The following is a 19,272-nucleotide window of genomic DNA, read 5'->3' on the forward strand; positions in this document are numbered from 1 at the left end:
TCTTGTTCTCTACTGTTTCCCCGGAACCTAGCACAAAACAGGCACAAAGATTCAGCTCAGTATATATGTTATGCATTTAATTAATGACAGTAATTTGGTATCAATAAATGGCTTCTATTTTGGGGCCTAGCCCTGTGCTGAGTGGTTGTACCACTCAGGGTCCAACCAAAGAAGCAGAGCCAATAGGAGATATATATTAAGAGACTTATTGCAAGGAATTGACTCATGTGATTGTGAGGGCTGGCTGCGTAAGTCCAAAATCCATAGGGCAGGCCATTCGCATATGATTTCTAAACCTTACACTACCCTAATAAGCAGGTATTAGTATTCCCAACTTACAGAAGAGAAAACTGAGGCTCAGAGAGGTTACACAGTCACAGTGGTGGAGCTAGGATGCAAACCAAGGTCTGACTGGCTGTTCTCGTCCTTGTGCGGCTACTCCTTAGCTTGTCTGTCACACTTCCTCAGCGACAGCTGGACACGCCAATCTGTCTCAGTCAAAATTCATCTCTTAGTGGGTATAGACTAGACTGGACCCTGCGGTCATGGTTAATCACCATGAGCTGCTGCAGGATTAACCAGAGATGGCTTCCATTAGTCACAGTCATGCATGCCAATCTCAGCCTGTTGTGTCAGTTCCACTTCCTGCATGAAGAAGCTCAGCTCTCTCCTCGCCCCTCCCTATTTCCAGTCTCAGGTGCTGAGCTCTATGGTCTGGTTGTCAGAGCTCCCTGTTCCAGCCAGGCTCGCCATCATCTCAGAGACTCCAGGGGACTATATTATGGGCATGGAAGCTGTGGATGGTGGCCCGGAAATCCCACCTTATGGGTCCTAGGTCCATCCAGATCAGGTTTCTCAGCCTTGGTACTACTGATATTTGGGGCCAGATAACTCTTTGTTATGGGGGTTGTCCCGTCATTGTAGGATGTTTAGCAGCACCCCTGGCCTCTACCCAGCAGATGCCAGTAGCACCCCTCAGTGTGTCAACCAAAAATGTCTCCAGATATTGCTAAATGTTCCCTGGGGGGCAAAACACACACATACCCACTCACGTTAAGAACCACTGATACAGATGAAACACAGTTTACTCCCAGGCAGCACAGAGGCTGACTCTGTATTTATGGGAGAGATACAGATCCAGGGCGTGTGGGGACCCAATGTTTGCAAACCAAATCCTATTGCAGAACCCCAAGTGTGACAGATAGCTAAAGGAAACCTGGGAAAATTCAGGGAAGGAGTAACAAAGCTCCTGGAAGGAATTGCCTTTAGCAAGACAGCTGTCTGGAGAGGGCTGAGGAATTGCTTTTCACTGCATAGCATTTTGTATAATTTAATGAAGAAATAGTATTAGTATTTGAAATTCCCACAGGGAAGTGCTCGGGATTTAAGTTTTAAAAAGTATTTAGAATGGTATGTACAAGGTAACTTCAACTCTGGAAAAAATACTTGGACGTGGAAAAAGTCTGGAAGAAAATGCACCAAATGATTACCAGTGGTTCTTGCTTGTGAAATTTGGGGCAATAAAGAAAGGCAGTCTGGTGTGAGTGGCTTAGTGGAATAAAAAGGAAAGTGCTGGTGCGTGCACCTCAGGTAGTCCAAGGGGTGAGTTTAAGTTTTACATGGATTACTTTTAATATTAATATTTTTGCATTTCTTTTTATGAAGACCTCCTTTCTTTGGCAAATGACAATAGTTTTCCATTTGTGGAAGTAATGTAGTTTCTTTTTTAAATAAACATTTTTTTACACAATTTAAAGAAAAATGGTAAGTCAGTAACAAGCCAGGTGGCACGTATGGGGTGAAGGCAGTGGGCAAAGGCTGGAGTTGAGGGTGGCTGTATACATTATCCACTAGGCTCCCATGGAGTGGGTTGCAGGAAGAGCCCCTGAGGTAGGTGTTCTTCTTTCAGGGAGGAGAGACTCTGCTGTTTCTCCACACACCGAGCCCTATGTCCTGGGGCACCCCCGCATGCTTACTGTTCCTTCCGCCTAGAAGGCTCTTGCCCAAGTTCTTCACCTTCCTGGATATTTCTCTTCATTCAGCTCACAAATATAACCTCCCTAGGGAGCCTGTAATTGGCCACCTTATTGAAGATGGTTTCCTTCAGTGACCATCCCCCCATGTGCATTTCCTTCCTGGTGCCCATGCCTCACTTGGGTATTGTCTCTGCCCTCCTGTTGTGTTCTGTTTCCTCCACTAGCCTCTGGGTTCCTGGAGGACGGACTTTGTCTTATTTGCTGTTGCACCTGCAAAGCCTAATGCAAGGACTGGACCACACTGGGAGCTACAAACTGGTTGAATGAAACTGTTCTAGGTTGGGATCTCTGCACTCCAGTTTCAGCCCTACTCGAAATGCGGACTTGTACTGGTAGTCAAGGGGGGGGGGGGAGAGAAAGAGATAGAGAGGGAGGGAGAGAAAGGGTGGGGGGAGAGAGATGTGCGCCAAGGCAGTTGTGGTTCAGCATCAAACACATTTATTTCACTTTTATTGAGTATACAAGAACAGAGAGCACACGCATACAGCACGGAGCACTGAGGTGGGGGAGCGCGGGGACCAGAGAGGAGAGAGGGGTGTGAGTAAAAAGGAACAGGACAGCATTGCAGTTGGTTGGTAAGGAGCTTTGGGGAAAAAAAAAAAAATTGGAATGATGTTGCTCATGCAATTTCAGGCCAGTCTTGGAATGTGCTTGCAGGATTCGAAAACTGAGACAGGTCCTGGCACTTCCTGTACCCTCAGACTGAAAAGATTCTGAGAAAGCAAAATAAAATGAAAATCTGTAGGATGGCAGAGGGGGGAAAAGACCCTGGAGAGCATCTGGTTTATCTTCTTCATTTCATAAGTGGGGAAACTGAGGCCCCAGATGGGGCACAGGACTAGCTCCATGTCACAGGGTGAGTTAGGGGCTAAGCCAGAATGGCCGCCCAGAACTCCTGACTGCCCTCTGGGACTTTTTTCACTATGCTACATGGGCTCCTGGGTGGAAAGGCAGCACAGAAAAGATGAGAAATATAAAAAAGAAAAGTAGGTTGAAGACAGACAAGACAAATGTCTATATTCCATGAAGAGGAGGATGGGGAGAAACAGTGTCCTAGATTTCAGTTTGGCACCTCCCCTCCTCCCTGGTGGCGCTGCCTGCCTCTCCGTGGAAGGAAAGTCAGAGCATCTGTGGGACGGAGATCGCCACCAACCCTGGCTGGCCCATGAGCTACGCCGGGTCACTTCATCCCTGCACTGAAGCCACACACCCCGGGTCTGCAGGCAAGTGTAGAACCCAGAAAAAAATATCCTCCCTCCGAAGGATGTCCAGTGTGTTCAGATGCCTGGTTCCAGCAAAGACAAGGGTGCCTGAGCCAAATTCTGGGTAGCCCAGAGGGTGAAGCCACTCTGGCTCTTGACCCAGAAAGAATGGAAGCTCTCAGGTTGAGCAGGGCAGGAAGGAGGTTCTGTGGCTTCTTTACCAGGATTGTAAAAAGAACGTGCTGCATAGAAAGTGTGCTGTCACACTTGAGGGGAGTTGGGGAGGACGACCGACCTGCTGGGGGTGGCGGTGGGGGTGGGGGAATGCGGGGACTCTGCCACCTGATGCCCAGGTTCAGGGCTCTCTGCCCTCCGTCCCATGTGGCCCACAGACGCACACTATTCTCATCCTGCCTCAGGCGAGCACCAGCTAAACAGCTAAGCGTACATAACCTCGGGGTTACTGATAAGCAAGCGTGCGCCCTCTAGAGGACATCCCTGGGCAATGTCCCAGAATTGCGAGACAATGTGGAAATGCGCTCAGAGGGGGCAGCCATGGTTAGAAATGTAAGGCTTGCTCAGGGGACTTCCCAGGGCCCTCCCTCCCCCGCCCCCCCACTCTCTCTAGTCCAAGAATAGTGCCTGGCATCAGTAGGTACTCAATAGTTGTTGAATGACTTTATTGACTGCTTTAGAAGCAGGACTAGGGAGGTGAGATGGGACTGAGAAATTAAAATGCAGTGGGGACATACTTGCTCACAGGAGACTCACTGAGCTCAGGGAAGCAGCCTGTGGCAGGAAAGCCTGGGAAAGCCCGTGTGCCGGAGATCAATGCCAAGCTTTTCATAGGGTGTTTCCGAGGGTTTCTGTGGTCTCGAGGCAATTTCTGGGACTCTGAGGGCACAGACTCAGAGCTCAGATGCTGACTGAAGGGGAGGTCTCCAAAGCCAGGGTCTTCTACATCGATAGAGACTGAGCAGCACCACCTCTCATCCACAGCTTGTTCTGGGGGAGGTGAAGCCTTCGGGAATACACTTTTGACCTGTTAGGGTTTACCCTGTGTTCACGGTCTCTGCCGTGGCTGCTTTGGCCCAGGAAGAGGAAAATGATTCAGACAGAATACAGACGTGGTAAAAGAAAAGAGCTGGGGATTTCCAGACATCCAGGTTAAAGCCACCATCCGCTACAGTGGCTGGGGCATCACCTCCCTTGGGATGGGGAGTTCGCTATCACAATTTGGTCAGGGAAAGGCAAGACATGTGGCAAACAAAATAGACGACTGAAAACAGAAGCAAGCCCCTAGGGAGGTAGGGGGATTGAGCCAGGGGACCTCTGCAGCAAAATCCTAACTCTGGACCCCACACGTGAGCTCAGACCAGGTCCTGGTTGCTACTGCCCAGGCGGAAAAGGCATCTTGGACTACATCTATGTTGCTTCCTTCTTGCCAAACCCCTGCCTCTCCATTTGGGGACCCCACTCCTCCCCACCAATCAACCAAGGACAAACACCACACACTGTATTACTACACTGAACCGTCAGCTCCTACTGTGAGCAACTCACAGCCAGAGGCTAGGTCTCCTTGGCTGGGCCGGCTCAGTGAGATCTAGGAACCTTGGGATACATCAATCACAGATAATTATAATTTTAAAATGTCAGCTTCATACTTACCAGCACTGTTTATTTTAATATTTGTTTCCCGTTATATGTAATATACATAACTTAAAAGCACATCCATACAAATCTCCTACAAGCTGCACTTTCATAATGAGAACCCAGAACTTGCCTTCCTGTGGCTTGGTTTTCTGTTCTTGCTTTCTTTTCTTTTTCTCGTTTCAAATGAGAGTCATCTGCAGTGGCCCTCAGCAGGACCAGGACACAGAGGGCGTGGGGTGCAGGGTCGGGAGAGAGGGAGGAGAGAGCCGAGACAGAAATGACAAGACTTCTGAGTGGGGGGGAGGGGAGGTGGAAGAAAGGAAAGTGGATTTTGCAGCCCAGTGTCAAGACCCAAAAAATAATAGTCCAGTGTTCCTCCTCCTCCTTTCCAAGTAGGGAATTCACTTTCTTTCTCGGAAAATGGTTGACGGTGTGTGTCTTGCTGCTGCAACTTATCTTGCTTTGCTGCAAAAGGGTTTTTTCCTTTGCACTTGAGTGGGCAACAGATACTGGAGAAGAACAAATGGAATGTCCACCCACCAGATGTAATGTGCAGAACCAGGGTCATACTGTACTTCTACAATCATCGTGGCCTGGCTTGCTTTTGCCGTTTTGTTGGGCTTCGAAGTGGGGGGAGCAAGGGATTATTGTCATTATAATGAGTTTTCCTGAAAACTCCCACCAATTCTTCAATTTGTCTGCAAAGGAAATGTAGGTGTTCAGATGTTGGTTGTTGCTGTTTGGTCGACTGCTCGGCCAGCCCCGGCAGCAGTGCAAGGACGCAGTGTTTCCTGTATATATATCTATATCTCTATATATCTATATATATATATGCTTCTTCTTTCCCAGTCTCTTATCAGTGACAGTACGTCGCAGCTGGGATGTTGGTGTTGAGTCGGAGAATCCAGAATGAAGGCCCCTTCTTAACGGTTCTCTGGCTTGGGTTGGACCAGAAACGCTAGCATCTCTTCACAGAGGTCAGGAGTCCTGGAGCCAGAGTCATGGGGGGAAGGGGACACAAAGGAAGGAGGAGGATAAGAAAAGTTAGTAACATTGTCACCCATCTTTAAATACATGGCAAGAGGCTGTTTCAGCTAGTCTTTATCACATGTCCTTTACTACGGCTCAGGAAGACAGCGTGATTTGTCTAAAGCCACTCAGCTTGTAAGTGGCAGCTGAGATCTGAACCCACATCGAGCTGATCTAGCCAAAGCCCCTGTGTATTTGCTTGTGTGTTTCTGGGGAGGTGATTTCTTTTCTTTTGGCCTGAAAATGTATTCAAGTTTCCTTTAACACTGAGAAGCTAGGATCACACTCGTTGCATTTTTTCTCCCTACCTTCTCTCAGTTCTAAGAAATGTCTAGTCGTGATTGCAGACGTTCTTTTCTTCTTTGTTTTTCCTTTCAGTTCTCCATGGGCCTGCTGTGTCCTGGGGATTAATCCCCAGGGAGCAATGTTTAAATAAAGAAATGAGCCTGGATCCCAACTCAGGTTCGACTCCAAAACTTAGTGGTTAAGGGGTGTGGGCTCTGCAATCCTGAATCCTGAGTTCAAATCCCACTCCATGACCTACTAGCTCTGTAATCATGGGCAAGTTTCTTAACCTCTTTATACCTCAGGTGCTCCCTCTGTAAAATGGGCCCTGCCTTATGCAGTTATAGGGATTTAAAACAAGGATCAACATATAGTAAGTGCTAAATAAATACTGGCTGTTCTTATTACAATTGTTGTTAATTAATTAATTAATTAAAAATTTTTACCAATCTTAAGTCAGTGGTTTTATATATATATATACTTTTTTTTTTTTTTTTTTTTTTTTAAGGCTGGTGCAGCTCACAGTAGCCCATGTGGGGATTGAACCAGCAACCTTGGTGTTATTAGCACCACGCTCTAACCGACTGAGCTAACCGGCCACCCCCTGTCATTGTTAATTTAACCACATACTACTCTGGTCTTCTGAGGTCAAGAGCTGTCTCTTCCTTATCATGCCTTTCCAGTGCCCAACACTAGGCCTAGCACATAGCAACTACCCAAAACTATCCAACAGGCGGCATATTATTCCTGCCTTTTATCACTCACATCTGGCCAAATGCTAATAAAGTCATATAAGATCATTTGACAGATGGGAAAACTGAGGCCCAGGTTCAATGACTTAGCAAGTTGGTTAGAACCCAAGGCTCCTGCTTTGGAAGAAGTCAATGACTTTTTCCCCATTTAATTAACATTTTGAAGGTAAGAAAGCTCTAGGAAGCTGGGTGAATGCTACCCTCTTGCTGGCAGGGTTTGGAAGACAGGTCCTGCCTGAAGGAGGTGGGCCAGTGGGAGATGATGGAGCAGAAACCACTCATCTTGCCCGTGAGTCTGCAGAGAAAAGACTCTGTGTGAGATGAGCGTGCCTTCCACACTCACAGAACTTCCAGGAGGAAGGACTTCCAGAAGGAAGGCTGAATCAACTGGAGCAGGGACACATTTCTGGAGGATCCAGGGAGGGAAGAGAAGATGAAGACCAGTAAGATGGACACCCACATGGAAACAGCGTCTTGTGCACCAGGCTGGGGGTGGAGGTTTATGGTCTGACTTGCTCAGGACTCTCGTCATCCCTAAACACGGCAAAACCCCGGGGGTCAGCGGAATGCCTGGGATTGGAGCCAGGTCCCTGGATTCCCAGCACAGAGTTCTTTGCATCAGTAGCTCCTCTACCTGGCTGCGCATGGGCTTACGAAGGACCAAGGTATAACTAAATCCCCAGGTCCCGGCCCAGTGCTTCTAAATCAGACTTTATGGCACTAGTTCTCTACTACCTGTATCCCCAGGTGATACTGCCAGCTCAGCATCAGCTTGGTAAGTGACCTACACTCTACCACTCTGAGGTCTGGAGGACCAAAAGCAAGAATAATTGGACCACTGAGGAGACAGAAGTGACAGTCACTTGCATGAAAGTCTGAGGGAAGCTGGAAAACAGGCTCTGCCCATGACCACCTGAAGACCAACGCTGTCCAATAGAAATCGAGTGAGAGCCACATACGGAATTTTTAATTTTCTAGATAACAGATTTTCTAGACAATTTTATTTTAATTTTCAGATATTTCTAGTTTTCTAAAATTTTTAGATAAATAAAAAATTGTAACTTCTATTAAAAACAGTATAAAGAGGTAAAATTAGTTTTAATAATATATTTTACTTAACCCAGCATATCCATTATCATTTCAACATGTGATCAAAATGAAAATTATTGAGATATTTTAGTTTTTTCATATTAAATCTTCAAAATCCTGCATGTATTATATTTTCCCCTTACAGCACGTCTCATTTTGGATTAGCCAATTTCAAGTGCTCAATAGCCTAGGCTCATGGCTCCTATTCTGCAAGCACAGAAAAACCATTTCCATCATTCCAGAAGGTTCTATTGGACAGCACAGTCTAGACCAGGATTTAGCAGTCTTTCAAAGTGGAAGGAAAATGTTTCAGTGCTTTTTCTGACACAAAGTGGGTGGTAAACAAAGGACTAGAAAGACATACTCTTGTATCTTTCTAGAAGGTATTGCATTCATTCATCAGGGGAGAGGGCAAAAGGAGCCCTGTTGTTTGTGAGGGTCTTTAAGACAGATTTTTGTTTCCATTGTGGTATAACGTGAAATGTGTCAAGTGCACAAATCTAAGTGTAGAGCTCGACAAATTTTTATACAGTGGTACCTCGGTTTTTTAACGTAATCTGTTCCAGAAGACTGTTCGAGTTCTGAAACATTCGAAAACCGAGGCACGGTTTCCCCATAGAAAGTAATGCAAAATGGATTAATCCATTCCAGACTTTTAAAATCAACCCCTGAAACTGCAAATTTAGCATGCATTTTACTATCTAATAATACCATAGATCCGTAAAATTTATGGCATTCGTAAACCGAAATGTTTGTCAACGGAGACGTTAGAAAACCAAGGTACCACTGTATATGTATAAAACCATGTAACCCACCCAGTTCAAGATGCTGATATTTCCAGCACCCCAGAAGGTTCCCCTGTAACTCTGCACTATCAATATCACATCCTAGAAGTAACCACTATTCTGATTTTTATCATTGTTGGTTAGTTTTGTTTGTTTCTGAACTTCCTATGAATGGATTCAAACAGTATGTACCTTCTGTGTCTGACTTATTTCGGTGAACTCAATGTCTGTGAGATTTTGTTTTATAGGTCTGATGAATGTCAGTAAATTTCCAGAGGGACCAGAAGAACTCCTTGAATTTATACCAATGACAGCCCTATCTGCTCTAGCACCATCTCTCATTCCTCTTATTCACCAAAGTCCTGATGGCCCATAAGGAGACAAAAACATGGGGGCACCTAGGATTCTGGCCCCAGGTGCCTGAGAAGTCAAGAGTTTGCAATCCGGCAAGACAGATGGGACCATGGGCTCTGGTCATCACAACCCCTGCTGCCTTAGCAACAATCCAGTGACCTGTGATGGAGACAGAAACTCTGGGATAGGAATGCCCCCTACCAGGCACTGGGCTTGGTAGGACTTTTTCTGATTTCAAACTCCTAGGCAGTGGCCAGGGAGGTTCCGCTTGCTTCCATCTGTCCCACTTCAGTACCCACTGTCAATCCTTCTCACCTTTTCTTACCACTTCTAGATTCACTTTACTGGATCTGGGGCCTGAAACCCCAGAGAAGCCAAGGAACTAGGCTTCTTCTCCACTGTGATTCGTTGTATCTGGTGGAGGGGTCAAAGCTGTGCCAGGGACCAAGCCACGTGATGGGTTCTCAGATGGAAATGACCCTTCGAGGACCTTGCCACACTTCCCTCCTCCTCATGGCTGCTGGAGCCTCACCTGTGACTTCTTGTCCCTCTCCTCCGGGGATGGGTCTGTTTCTCTGTATACGACAGCTTTGGTTACCAGCATGTCAGGATGCTGCAGTTTGGCCTCCTTGATGGCCAAAGCCAGGGCCTGGTGGAAAAGAAGAGCAAAGTGAGGAACCACCGAATATCAAATATGGAACAGACCATGGAGACCAACAAGCAGCTCAGTGCACAGCTGGGGAAACAGAGGCCTAAGAGTTAAAGGAAAAGACTAGAGCTTGGGGCTTCTGGCTCCTTCTGGCTTCCATTCAATGCCCCTTGCTTCAGGGCCCCTTGTCTGGACAAGGTCAGCAGGAAGTGGACATCTTCTCAGCCCACAAGGGCAGCCATCCATGGGTAACTCAATATGGCGGGGATTGGGGACCGGGCATTGCTGCTGTGAATACGACTCCTTATCTCCATACCTGGTCTTGATCAACATCTTCATCCCCAGTAATAATGATTCGCTTCTCGATCCTCGTCTCAGAAAACCCTCCTTTCACAGTCTGCAGTGGGAGAGGAAGGCAAGGTCAGCCGTCGGTGCTCCTGGGGCAGCAGCCGCAACAGGGGAGCTAACCAAAGATCCCTGCGGGGCACAGCTGGAAGCAGCAGTCACCTTCTCTCCTGGCTCCCTCAGGTTTTTCCTTTTCTGGTTTTGGGACTTCAGACTACAGATCTTGCCTGAGGGCCACCACTGTCCCAACTACTAAACTGCCCCCTCCAGGTCTTCCAAGCCCAGATCTCATGCCTGCCTCTGTCTCCCTGGTTGGTGACCCTTCTGCCTTCCTGCCTCGGTACTTCCTGAGCACCACGTTCATCTCGCTCACGGTTCTGGGACTCTCTACCCTGTGCTGACCTTGGGTGCGGGACCTGGCCTTGCTCGGTAGGCTGCAGCTCTTGAAGGCAGAGGCTATCTTTTGTTCATTGCTCTATCCCCTCTTCCCCCACGCCTCTGCCAACCTGACCAGGGCAGGTGCTAAATGCCGATTTGCTGAATGAACACATGAATGAAATGTGAATGGTGACAAGGTTCTACCTTCCAACAACACTAGAAATTTCGTGGGTGATACTGATCACCACCAATGTTTTCGGAAGAGGTGGATTTGGGTGTGAGTTTAGAAGTAGAAACGGGGCAGGACCTAATTGCTTGGCATATTGAAGGAGGGTGGCGGATGAGGGAAGTCCTAGCTGGAGTCAGGAGTGGACAGAAAAAAGAAGAGGTTCCCAGTTGGCAGGGCCAGGAGGGCCTTGGGGAAGAAGAGTTTTCTGAGCTGTATGCAGTGGGGTGTGTGATGGAAAACCTTCCCATAAAGCTTTCAGTGAAGTCAACATTGCTCACTAATGCTTTTGGTGACAGCGGGTGCTCTCTGGGGACTGTGCAGAAGTGCTGAGTCCTACATAGGAGGGGGCAGGGCTAAGAATGTGTTGTAAAGTGCCAATGCCACCTTCCAGACTTCTTTGGATGGCTCAGTAGAACCTACAACTCAACCTGGCTCCCTGGCCTCTCTCCTTCAGGTCTCCATCTCTGGTCTAGGACCCCTTCTGCCTCCCCCTGGCCACTGCAGCACGGATGTGCCAGCCTGTCCTCAGCCCTGTTTCCTTGGCTGCATCACGGCTGATACATCAGGAATGCTGTCCTTTCTTGGCCCTTCCTCTTCCTTCCCCAACTCTGTCCCCCACCCTGGTCCAGGCCCTCTATCCCTTGTCTATCTATAAATCACTCTCTCCTTTCTCTCATCTACCTGCACATCCTGGGGGACCCAATCTCCTCTCCTTAAACCTCTTCTCACTGGGTCACTCCCCAGTTAAGACACCTTGATAGCTTTCCAATGGTTCTCAGACTCAGGCCACATTTGTCTTGGAATGCGTCTTATTTGTCTCTATTCTGCTTCCCCTGGCCCCAGTCCAACCTGATTTCCCACAGATACATCTCTACATGCTGCTTCTTCCTGGCAGAGACCACTGCTCCCATTTCCCACTACATGCATTGCTTACAGCCCCTCAAGCGGCCCCTCGCACAGAGGCCAGCGTAAGGTGGACGCTTAGTAACATTTGCTCAGCGAACAGAGAAGCAAACACACGATGTTTCTGCTGCATTGTGTAGAACGTCTGCCTCTGCCTTCTCCTCCCTCTCAAGTCCTACCTGCTTTCCAAGACCCTGCACAAACCCACTTTTTCCAGAAGACCATTCCTCACACATTGAGCCTTCCTTACGTCACCCCCCTCGAAATCCCTCCAGCACTTAATGTCTATAAGGTGCAAACACCAGTGGTTCACAGTTCTGTCCAAGGAGACGGCCTCATCCCCCAAGCCTGGCTGTCAACGCTGAAAGGTAGGTCCGTGCATAGGACAACCGTATCAGAACAAAGCGCACAGCACTCTAGGAACTGGGAACACCACGGGTCTTCTCTGTCCATGTTGTAAGGCAGAGCAATGGCAATGACCTTCCCGAGCCCCACAGCCAGGCTAGGGGCAGATGACACCCTGCTGCTACTCACTTTGGTAACATGGGTGGTGGTGGAGGTGGAGAGGGTTTCCGCAGTGGCGCCGTAGGTGCTGGTGAGGACATCTTTCCCGATGATCTGCAGAATATAACCACCCCCACCCCGGGGTCAGGTGAGGATGCTGGGCTCTGCGGGGTGGAGGCGGGGTGGGGTACACCAAGGGACGAGCAGGGGTCCCATGGAGGTGAAGTTTGGAAGCCAAGATGCTACGAACCATTGAATCTAAGAATTCAGGAATACTGGAATCTTCAGAATGTTAGAGCCACGAAATTCTCAAAGCCTGGAATCTAAGATTCCTAGAACCTGAGATTCCTAAGGCCCAGAATCTTAAGAAGACCTGGCTTCTAGAAGAATGAACCGAGGGATCCAAGGGAAACCTCTTGGCTCCCCACCTTGTCAGAGCTGGGAACACGCTCTCTGTGGGGCTAAATGATGACAACGACAGATCAGGAGGAGGCAGGAGCTGCAAGAGACCTCAAAGGGGGCAGACTCGGGCTCACGGGGCAACCACTAACAGAGCCAGGTCCAGAATCCAAGCCTCTGGACTCCTAGTCCATAGCGTCTCCTGGTCAGTAAGGAGAGCAGAGCTGTCACATCACAGGTGCTGCCAAGGGGAGGAGTCACTTCACCCCCACACTACCACTGCCCTGCCGTGTGTGTGTGTGTGTGTGTGTGTGTGTGTGTGTGTGTGTGTGTTGGAGGGCAATGGGCAAGACTCTGGTGGACACCAGAAACCCTGTGGGCCTCTGAAAACAATGCACTTCAAAGGGCAGCCTTCTGGGCTCCACGCTGCCCTTGCTGCGGCCTGGTGGTGGACCTGGGTCCATTCTCCGTGTGGAGTCCCCTAACCTGAGCTGGCCCTGCCCACTTACCGGAGAAAGAGAACGGATTTCCGTGGCCACCGTCTGTGGGCCTGGGATCATGGCAGCTGCCCCCTTCCCGGACTTGAGACTGTTCTCCTGGGAAAACAATAGTGCTCAGATGGCCAGGTCTCAGGTGGGCGGGCCCCCAGGATGGCCAGAGCACATGGCCATGCAGCTCTCATGGCCACAGGTGGAGTTGTGACGTTAGAAGCAGAGAGCCGAAGGCATGATTCAGGTCAGTCTCCTCTCATTTGTCACGCACTCACTTACTCATTTACACACTTACACACTCGCTCGCTCACATGCTTACACACTGACTCACACACTCATTCACTGCACAAACATTTACAGAGTGCCTGGCATTAGGGACACCGTGGTGAACAAGACACAGGACTGTTTTCTGGAAGTACTAACAAAAGAGTTGAGACGTTCAGGTTCTCACCCTGGCCTTGCCACATTCTAGCCACATGACCTGGGGCACAGCCACTTCCCCTCCATGGGCCTCATGGATTTACCTATAGAAAGGGACCCCCGCAATAGAGAGGTTATCCGTGGTAACCAATGCCCCACTCTGGCGGGCAATGCTGATCATGGGGGGAAATGTGCAAAAGTGGGGGCAGGGGGCAGTGGGAAATCTCTGTACCTTCCTCTCAATTTCGCTGTGAATCTAAAACTGCTCTAAAAAAATAAAGTCTTTAAGTTTGTTTTTTAAAGGGACCCCTGCCCCACTCCCACAGGGACATAATGAGGATAACAGAGGAGAAAGGGCTTTGCAAACAGAAACCTATAGGATAAATATGAGAGTATAGATTAGCTATTAATAACATAATAACTATTGCTTTCTGACTACTTGCTATGTACTAGGTATTATCCTAAGGATGCATTATCTCATTTAATCCTCAGAATGAATCATCTGAATACTCTTGTTTTATTGATGAGAAACTACAGGGCCAGAGAACGTTAAGTGGCGTGTGTAAGTCCTCCAGCACGTTAGTGCTAGAACCCGGATTCAGGTCCACGTTCATCAGACTCCACGCCTGACGCCCTCCTTCAGCCACATCACTCTGCCCTCAGAATCCTTACCCGTGAGCCACTTCTCCTGGTCCTACATTGGCTTCTGACTACTAGATAATCCTGGAAGTGGCCCCAGACTTACTGGCCCGTATCTGGCAAGGGGCCTAGCTGACTGCCTGACTTACCTCCCACTTTCTGCACCATCTCAGGGCTCAGCCTTGTCTGTCCAGGGCCCAGAGCTGTGTCCATTCTGCAGGTGCCCAGCAGGCTGGTCCTGGCCCTGGTCTGTGTGTGGTACTAGACCTGGACCTCTGCCTGCCCGGGGATGGGTGAGGACAGAGCCCTGTGCCTTTGCCCTGCCTGCTCCCCATGCCTTCCTCCAGCTGAGGTCATCAGTGACCTGGCCACCTGGCCCTCCATCCACGAGCAACTTCCTCAGATGGAGTCCCAAAATATGGCAGCAGCAGCAGGTCTTAAAAGGACGGCCTTCCTTCCAAGTGCAACGCTTTCTTTCTCCCGGCTCAGGAAACGGCCATGAGCCACTTTGAGTCCTGCTGTCACGCCAGGCCAGTCTCCTCCACAGCCCTGTATGCCACTGCTTCCTTTCCCCAGGCAAAGCCTCACCTCTGCCTCCACGATGAAAACAGAGGCCACTAATGAGGACCCAGGTCGTTCAAAACAAGGCAGCATCTGTTCCATCTGTTCCCCTGGCCTCTCCTGCATCTCGGACAGTCCTCTCTCCTGCCTCAAGGAGGAGCAGCAACTCTCCTGACCAGGGCAATGTCACCATCTCTGCTCTGGGCCCTTCCTTCCAGGTACGCAGGGCTCTCCTCCTCGCCACCCACTCTGGGCCAAATCAGCCACTCCAGGCTCCCTCATCAAGGCCACCGTCCCCCTAACCCTTTAGCTGTAGCCCAGATCTTTCTTGAACCCTGGCCTTTAAAACAAATTGTGTCCTAGACATTTTCCCCTGGAAACGTCCACCGGGCATCTCAGACTCAGCAGATCCAAAATGAAATTTGCAGCCTCCTCCTACTCCCGACCCAGACCTGCCACAGGGCACTCCCTCCAATGCTCTCAGTGCTTCTCCCACTAGAGGGGCATCCCCTGTGAAAGCACAGACACTGCCTTCCCCCCCCGGGAGTTTCTGAGGGGTGGGGCCGGCCTGAGAATTTGCCTTTCTAACAGGCTCCCGGGACGGGACCGTATTTTGGGAAGAGCTGGGCTGGGGAGCAGTGTCACCAGCCCATCGTTTCTCCTGTCATCTGAAGAGTCTATCAATGACCAAAGCCTGTGCTTTCCGCCTCCAGGCACCCCTGAACCCTGTCCCTCCCTCAGCACCTGACTCCTCATGCTCTGGTCCTGCAGCAGCCCCTAAACTAGTTCCCTGCCTTCTCTTTCGGTTTCTCCTAATAGCACGTGGGCTCAGGCACATTGTCTGTCTCCTTCAGTGCTGGATTCACACAGCGTGGGTGTTCTGTAAATATGTGCTGAAGGGAGCAGGGAGGGAGGAAAGGAGGGCAGAAGGAAAAAAAAAGAGAGACCCATGTCCCCGAGGGAAGAGATTTTTGCTTTAGTCATGTTCCACACAGGCTGCTAGCGTCATCTTCCCCAAACACAGACACACATATTTTGATGACATCATGCCCCTATTCAAAAAAGTGACTTTCCATGATCTCCAGGATGAAGTCTGAACTTCATACGTGACTGGGGAGGCCCTGCAAGCCCTGGCCCAGCCTTCCTTTCCAGCCGCTTCGCCCGCTGCCCCTCCCCCACAAACCTGACCTCTCCCTTTACTGACCAAGGGCTGTGCTCCTTCACACCTTGCCTCTGTACCTGCTGTTTCCACTGCCTGGAACACCTTCTCCCATGATTGCACCTTAATTTATCCTTCAAGCATAGCTCAGATGTCCCTGCTTAAAACCTTCTCCGGCTTCTATGATGTCACCCATACCTCTTCTCCCTGTGCTCCCTACGAAAGCATATATGACACTGTTCCGTAAAGGCAGGACAAAAACAACAGCCGCACACATTACAGACTACGTCCTAGGTTGCCAAGCTCTCTTCTGAGAGCTTTGCACAGACTACCTTCCTCTTCACATCAATCCTTTGAAGGATATGCTATTATTGCCCCTCACCCCATTTTATAGAAGTGGAAACTGAGGTCTGGAGAGGTTCAGGTAACTTGCCCAAGGAAGTCATCAAGCCAGGAAGTGGGAGAGCTGGGCCTTGTTCACCACTGTGTGCCCAGGACCTAAACCCAGGGGCACAGCACATGGCATGTGCCCATGGTTATTATTTGGACAAATGAATTCTAGCAAGCAGTATCTTTTCTTCAACTCCGTATCCCCATACTGGGCAGATAGTAGAGATTAATAAGTGTTTTTGGAACAAATGAATGGATGGGTGGACGGATGGATGGACGGATGGATGACTAAATGAATGATGAAACTGCCTGCTGACCATAGCACAAATTTAAATTTAGCCCTTTAAGCATCCCGATGCCACGTGGTGAAGGGTTGAGTGGAGAGGAGGAACTGAGTGACCAGGGAAAAAAGTGTGTAAGCTGGTAACTGGTTTGGGTTTATTTCTCTTAAAATCTTTGTTTACTCAAAACCTACCTGGAAGATAGTCTAAATTAATGTAATTCTTTTCCTATGTGTATATCAGGGGTTTGGCAAGAGAAAGCATTGGAAAACAACTTCCCAACCACTCAAGACAGATCTGGCCCAGGCACCGATACCTGCCCCTGCCCCAGCCCCAGCCCCAGCCCCTACCCCAGCCCCAGGCCCGTGTGGCCAGTATTCACAATGGTCAGGATGAGGGAACAGAGCAGAACGGCTGAGGTGGACAGCAGGCTCCTGGAGTCAGAATGCCTGGGTTTGACCTGGCTCTACCACTTATTGGTTGTGTGACCTTGGGTAAGTCACTTTACCTCTCTGACCTTCAGTTTCCTCATCTGTAAAGGGCAGGGACAAAAAAGAGCATTTACCTCACAGTTTGTTTGTTTTTGAGGACTAATGAAATCATTGCCTGGCACCAAAACCTGTGTGACAAATGCTATCTGTTCTGTGTCATCATTAAAGGATCTGATGTTACTGAACTCTCTCAAGAACCCGTGAACCAGACAGAATGGGGATTATTCCCATTTTACAGATGAGGACACCTGAGGCCAAGGACCTCCCCTTCATGGGTCAGACAGCAAATAGGTAGCAGAACCACAGGGTCCCGCAGGAAAAGGTCCAAAATCCTGAGCTTCCAACTTAGGTTCACCACACGCCATCTACTGACCAAGGTAAGGAAGTGGCTCAATACGTGAGAAAATGCACAGCTGCTACGGTAGGCGGACTGGTGCTCAGGAAGGACTTTCGGGCACAATCCTCAGGCATTGCTAATAATCAAATAGTACCATCCTCCCTTTATCTCAGCTGTTGCTGAGATGGTCCGGATAACTGAGACCCAGGGATTCTACCTCCCACATTATTCAATTTGGAAAACTGACGTCTGACTGGATGTCCTGTGGCAACTACAGGGGCAGACAATTTGACTGTATGTCCCAGGCCTGACGCAGCAAGGCCGATGAGGGCTTCCAGAAGCAACTGGCAGTGTTAGCTTGTTATCTGGCTATTTTGGGGGTAAGGGGGCTGGTCAGAGAGGGAAGCCACCTGGTCCCACTTACCATGGTGGTGGATATGGTCTCCGTGGTGATGGAGGGAGCAGTTGTTATGAACTCTTTCCCCATGGGGGCAGTGCCGTCAACCTGCTGGCCAGAGGAGGAGTCATGAGAGAGAGAGAGAGAGAGAGAGAGAGAGAGAGAGAGAGAGAGAGAACGAACCAGATACACCTGCACTATCTGTCACCTGGGCTCATAGTATTCCTAGTTACAAAGTGACAGGCTGTGTGAATGAACATGCACTTGGTGGATGGGTGGCCACACAGAGACCGAATTGTAGGGGGGCCTCACAAGTCCTCCAGTTCATTTCAATTGTCTTCTTTGACAAAGGAAAAATAATCCCAGACAATTTGACCGATTCCATCCAAATTTCAAGGCATGTATTCTTTGACCTGGTGACCTCATTGCTAGGAATTCACCCTTTGGATGTAAACTTTGTCAAGAAGTATGAACAAAGAAGTTCACTGCCGTACTCATTATTAACTGCCAAAGACAAAACGGCACAAGCCCATCGATGGGAGAGCCTGTGAAAAATTAGGGTCCACTTCTGAGTGGGACTAAGGAGTAAGGTGGGTCCATTTATGCTAGCAAGAAGTGATCACCAAGAAAATTATTTTTAAAAGGTTAAGGTGTAAAAGAGAATCTCTTTTCTGTAAAATTTTCAAATATCTAGAGATATTAAGTATATATGTTGGTAAATATAGACATATTTTTCTGGGAGGAAATCACAAGAAAAATTTCATTTTGTTCCATTTGCCTTTCCTAACTGTGAACATTTTGCTGTTGTCTAGATGTCAAGTAAGGGTTACTGAGCTGTGGAATTTGGGGCTATTTTTAGTTTTCTTTACATTTCTCTGTGTAAAAACAGTTGTTTCAGTTACACACGTTACTGAAACAAAATAAACCAGAGAGGGAGCATGTGCCTGAGTTCACACAGCTCATCAGAACTCTAGGGTCTCGACTGTACTAGTAGCTTCATAAACCCCTATGCATGTTATAAAAGTGGGAGGAAAAAAATCTGGAAATGAGCAAGTTGCCCACGTTGTGTTGGTTTGTATCTTCTTTTAGTCTTTGAGACAAAGACTGGTCTCCAGAGCAAGAAAGCCCCCAGCACAGTAGCACCTTTGGCCAGGAAGAACCAAGACCCACAATCTTAATTTTCAAAACTTAAAAACCACAAAAGGAACTTAGGAAATGCACTGTAAGTAGTACACCTATGTAAATTCATGACAGCCTTCTCCAAGGTACTAAGTATGTTCCATCTTGCTAAAACAAATGATTTTGGGTTTTTGATTTTGTTTTTTTTAGTTTGTTCATCTCGCCAATCTGATGTGGAACCCCCATGCATAAACAAATAAACCAATGGGAGCCATTCTGGCTGAAGCTGGGTTGGGTTCTTATCCCTTCTCTCCCCAAGCAGCCCCTGGGGTACTTGGGGTACAGGAAACCCCTCCAAGTCCTTCAAACAATCTAAAGCCACGGTACTAATCCAC

General features: G+C 48.6%; 1 protein-coding gene across 19 annotated transcripts in view; it reads right to left on the minus strand.

Moving 5' to 3' along the window:
- Nucleotides 1-2,451: 2,451 nt before the first annotated feature.
- EPB41L1 (erythrocyte membrane protein band 4.1 like 1) overlaps nucleotides 2,452-19,272 on the minus strand; it is a 117,254-nt gene continuing 100,433 nt past the window's right edge. For 13 of the 19 annotated variants that reach the window (XM_019732848.2, XM_019732873.2, XM_074317803.1 and 10 more), the window contains 6 exons: nucleotides 17,786-17,869; nucleotides 13,102-13,188; nucleotides 12,224-12,307; nucleotides 10,151-10,231; nucleotides 9,718-9,834; nucleotides 2,452-5,878 (listed from right to left, as the gene is read on the minus strand). In XM_019732848.2, coding sequence (XP_019588407.2) covers nucleotides 5,870-5,878; nucleotides 9,718-9,834; nucleotides 10,151-10,231; nucleotides 12,224-12,307; nucleotides 13,102-13,188; nucleotides 17,786-17,869 — 462 coding nt within the window. In that variant the 3' untranslated portion in view covers nucleotides 2,452-5,869. The remainder of the gene's footprint in view (nucleotides 5,879-9,717; nucleotides 9,835-10,150; nucleotides 10,232-12,223; nucleotides 12,308-13,101; nucleotides 13,189-17,785; nucleotides 17,870-19,272) is intronic. The other 6 variants (XM_074317802.1, XM_074317813.1, XM_074317806.1 and 3 more) reach the window with 4 other exon arrangements.

Source organism: Rhinolophus sinicus, linkage group LG13, assembly GCF_036562045.2.
Source record: "Rhinolophus sinicus isolate RSC01 linkage group LG13, ASM3656204v1, whole genome shotgun sequence".
Taxonomy (NCBI): Eukaryota; Metazoa; Chordata; class Mammalia; order Chiroptera; family Rhinolophidae; genus Rhinolophus; species Rhinolophus sinicus.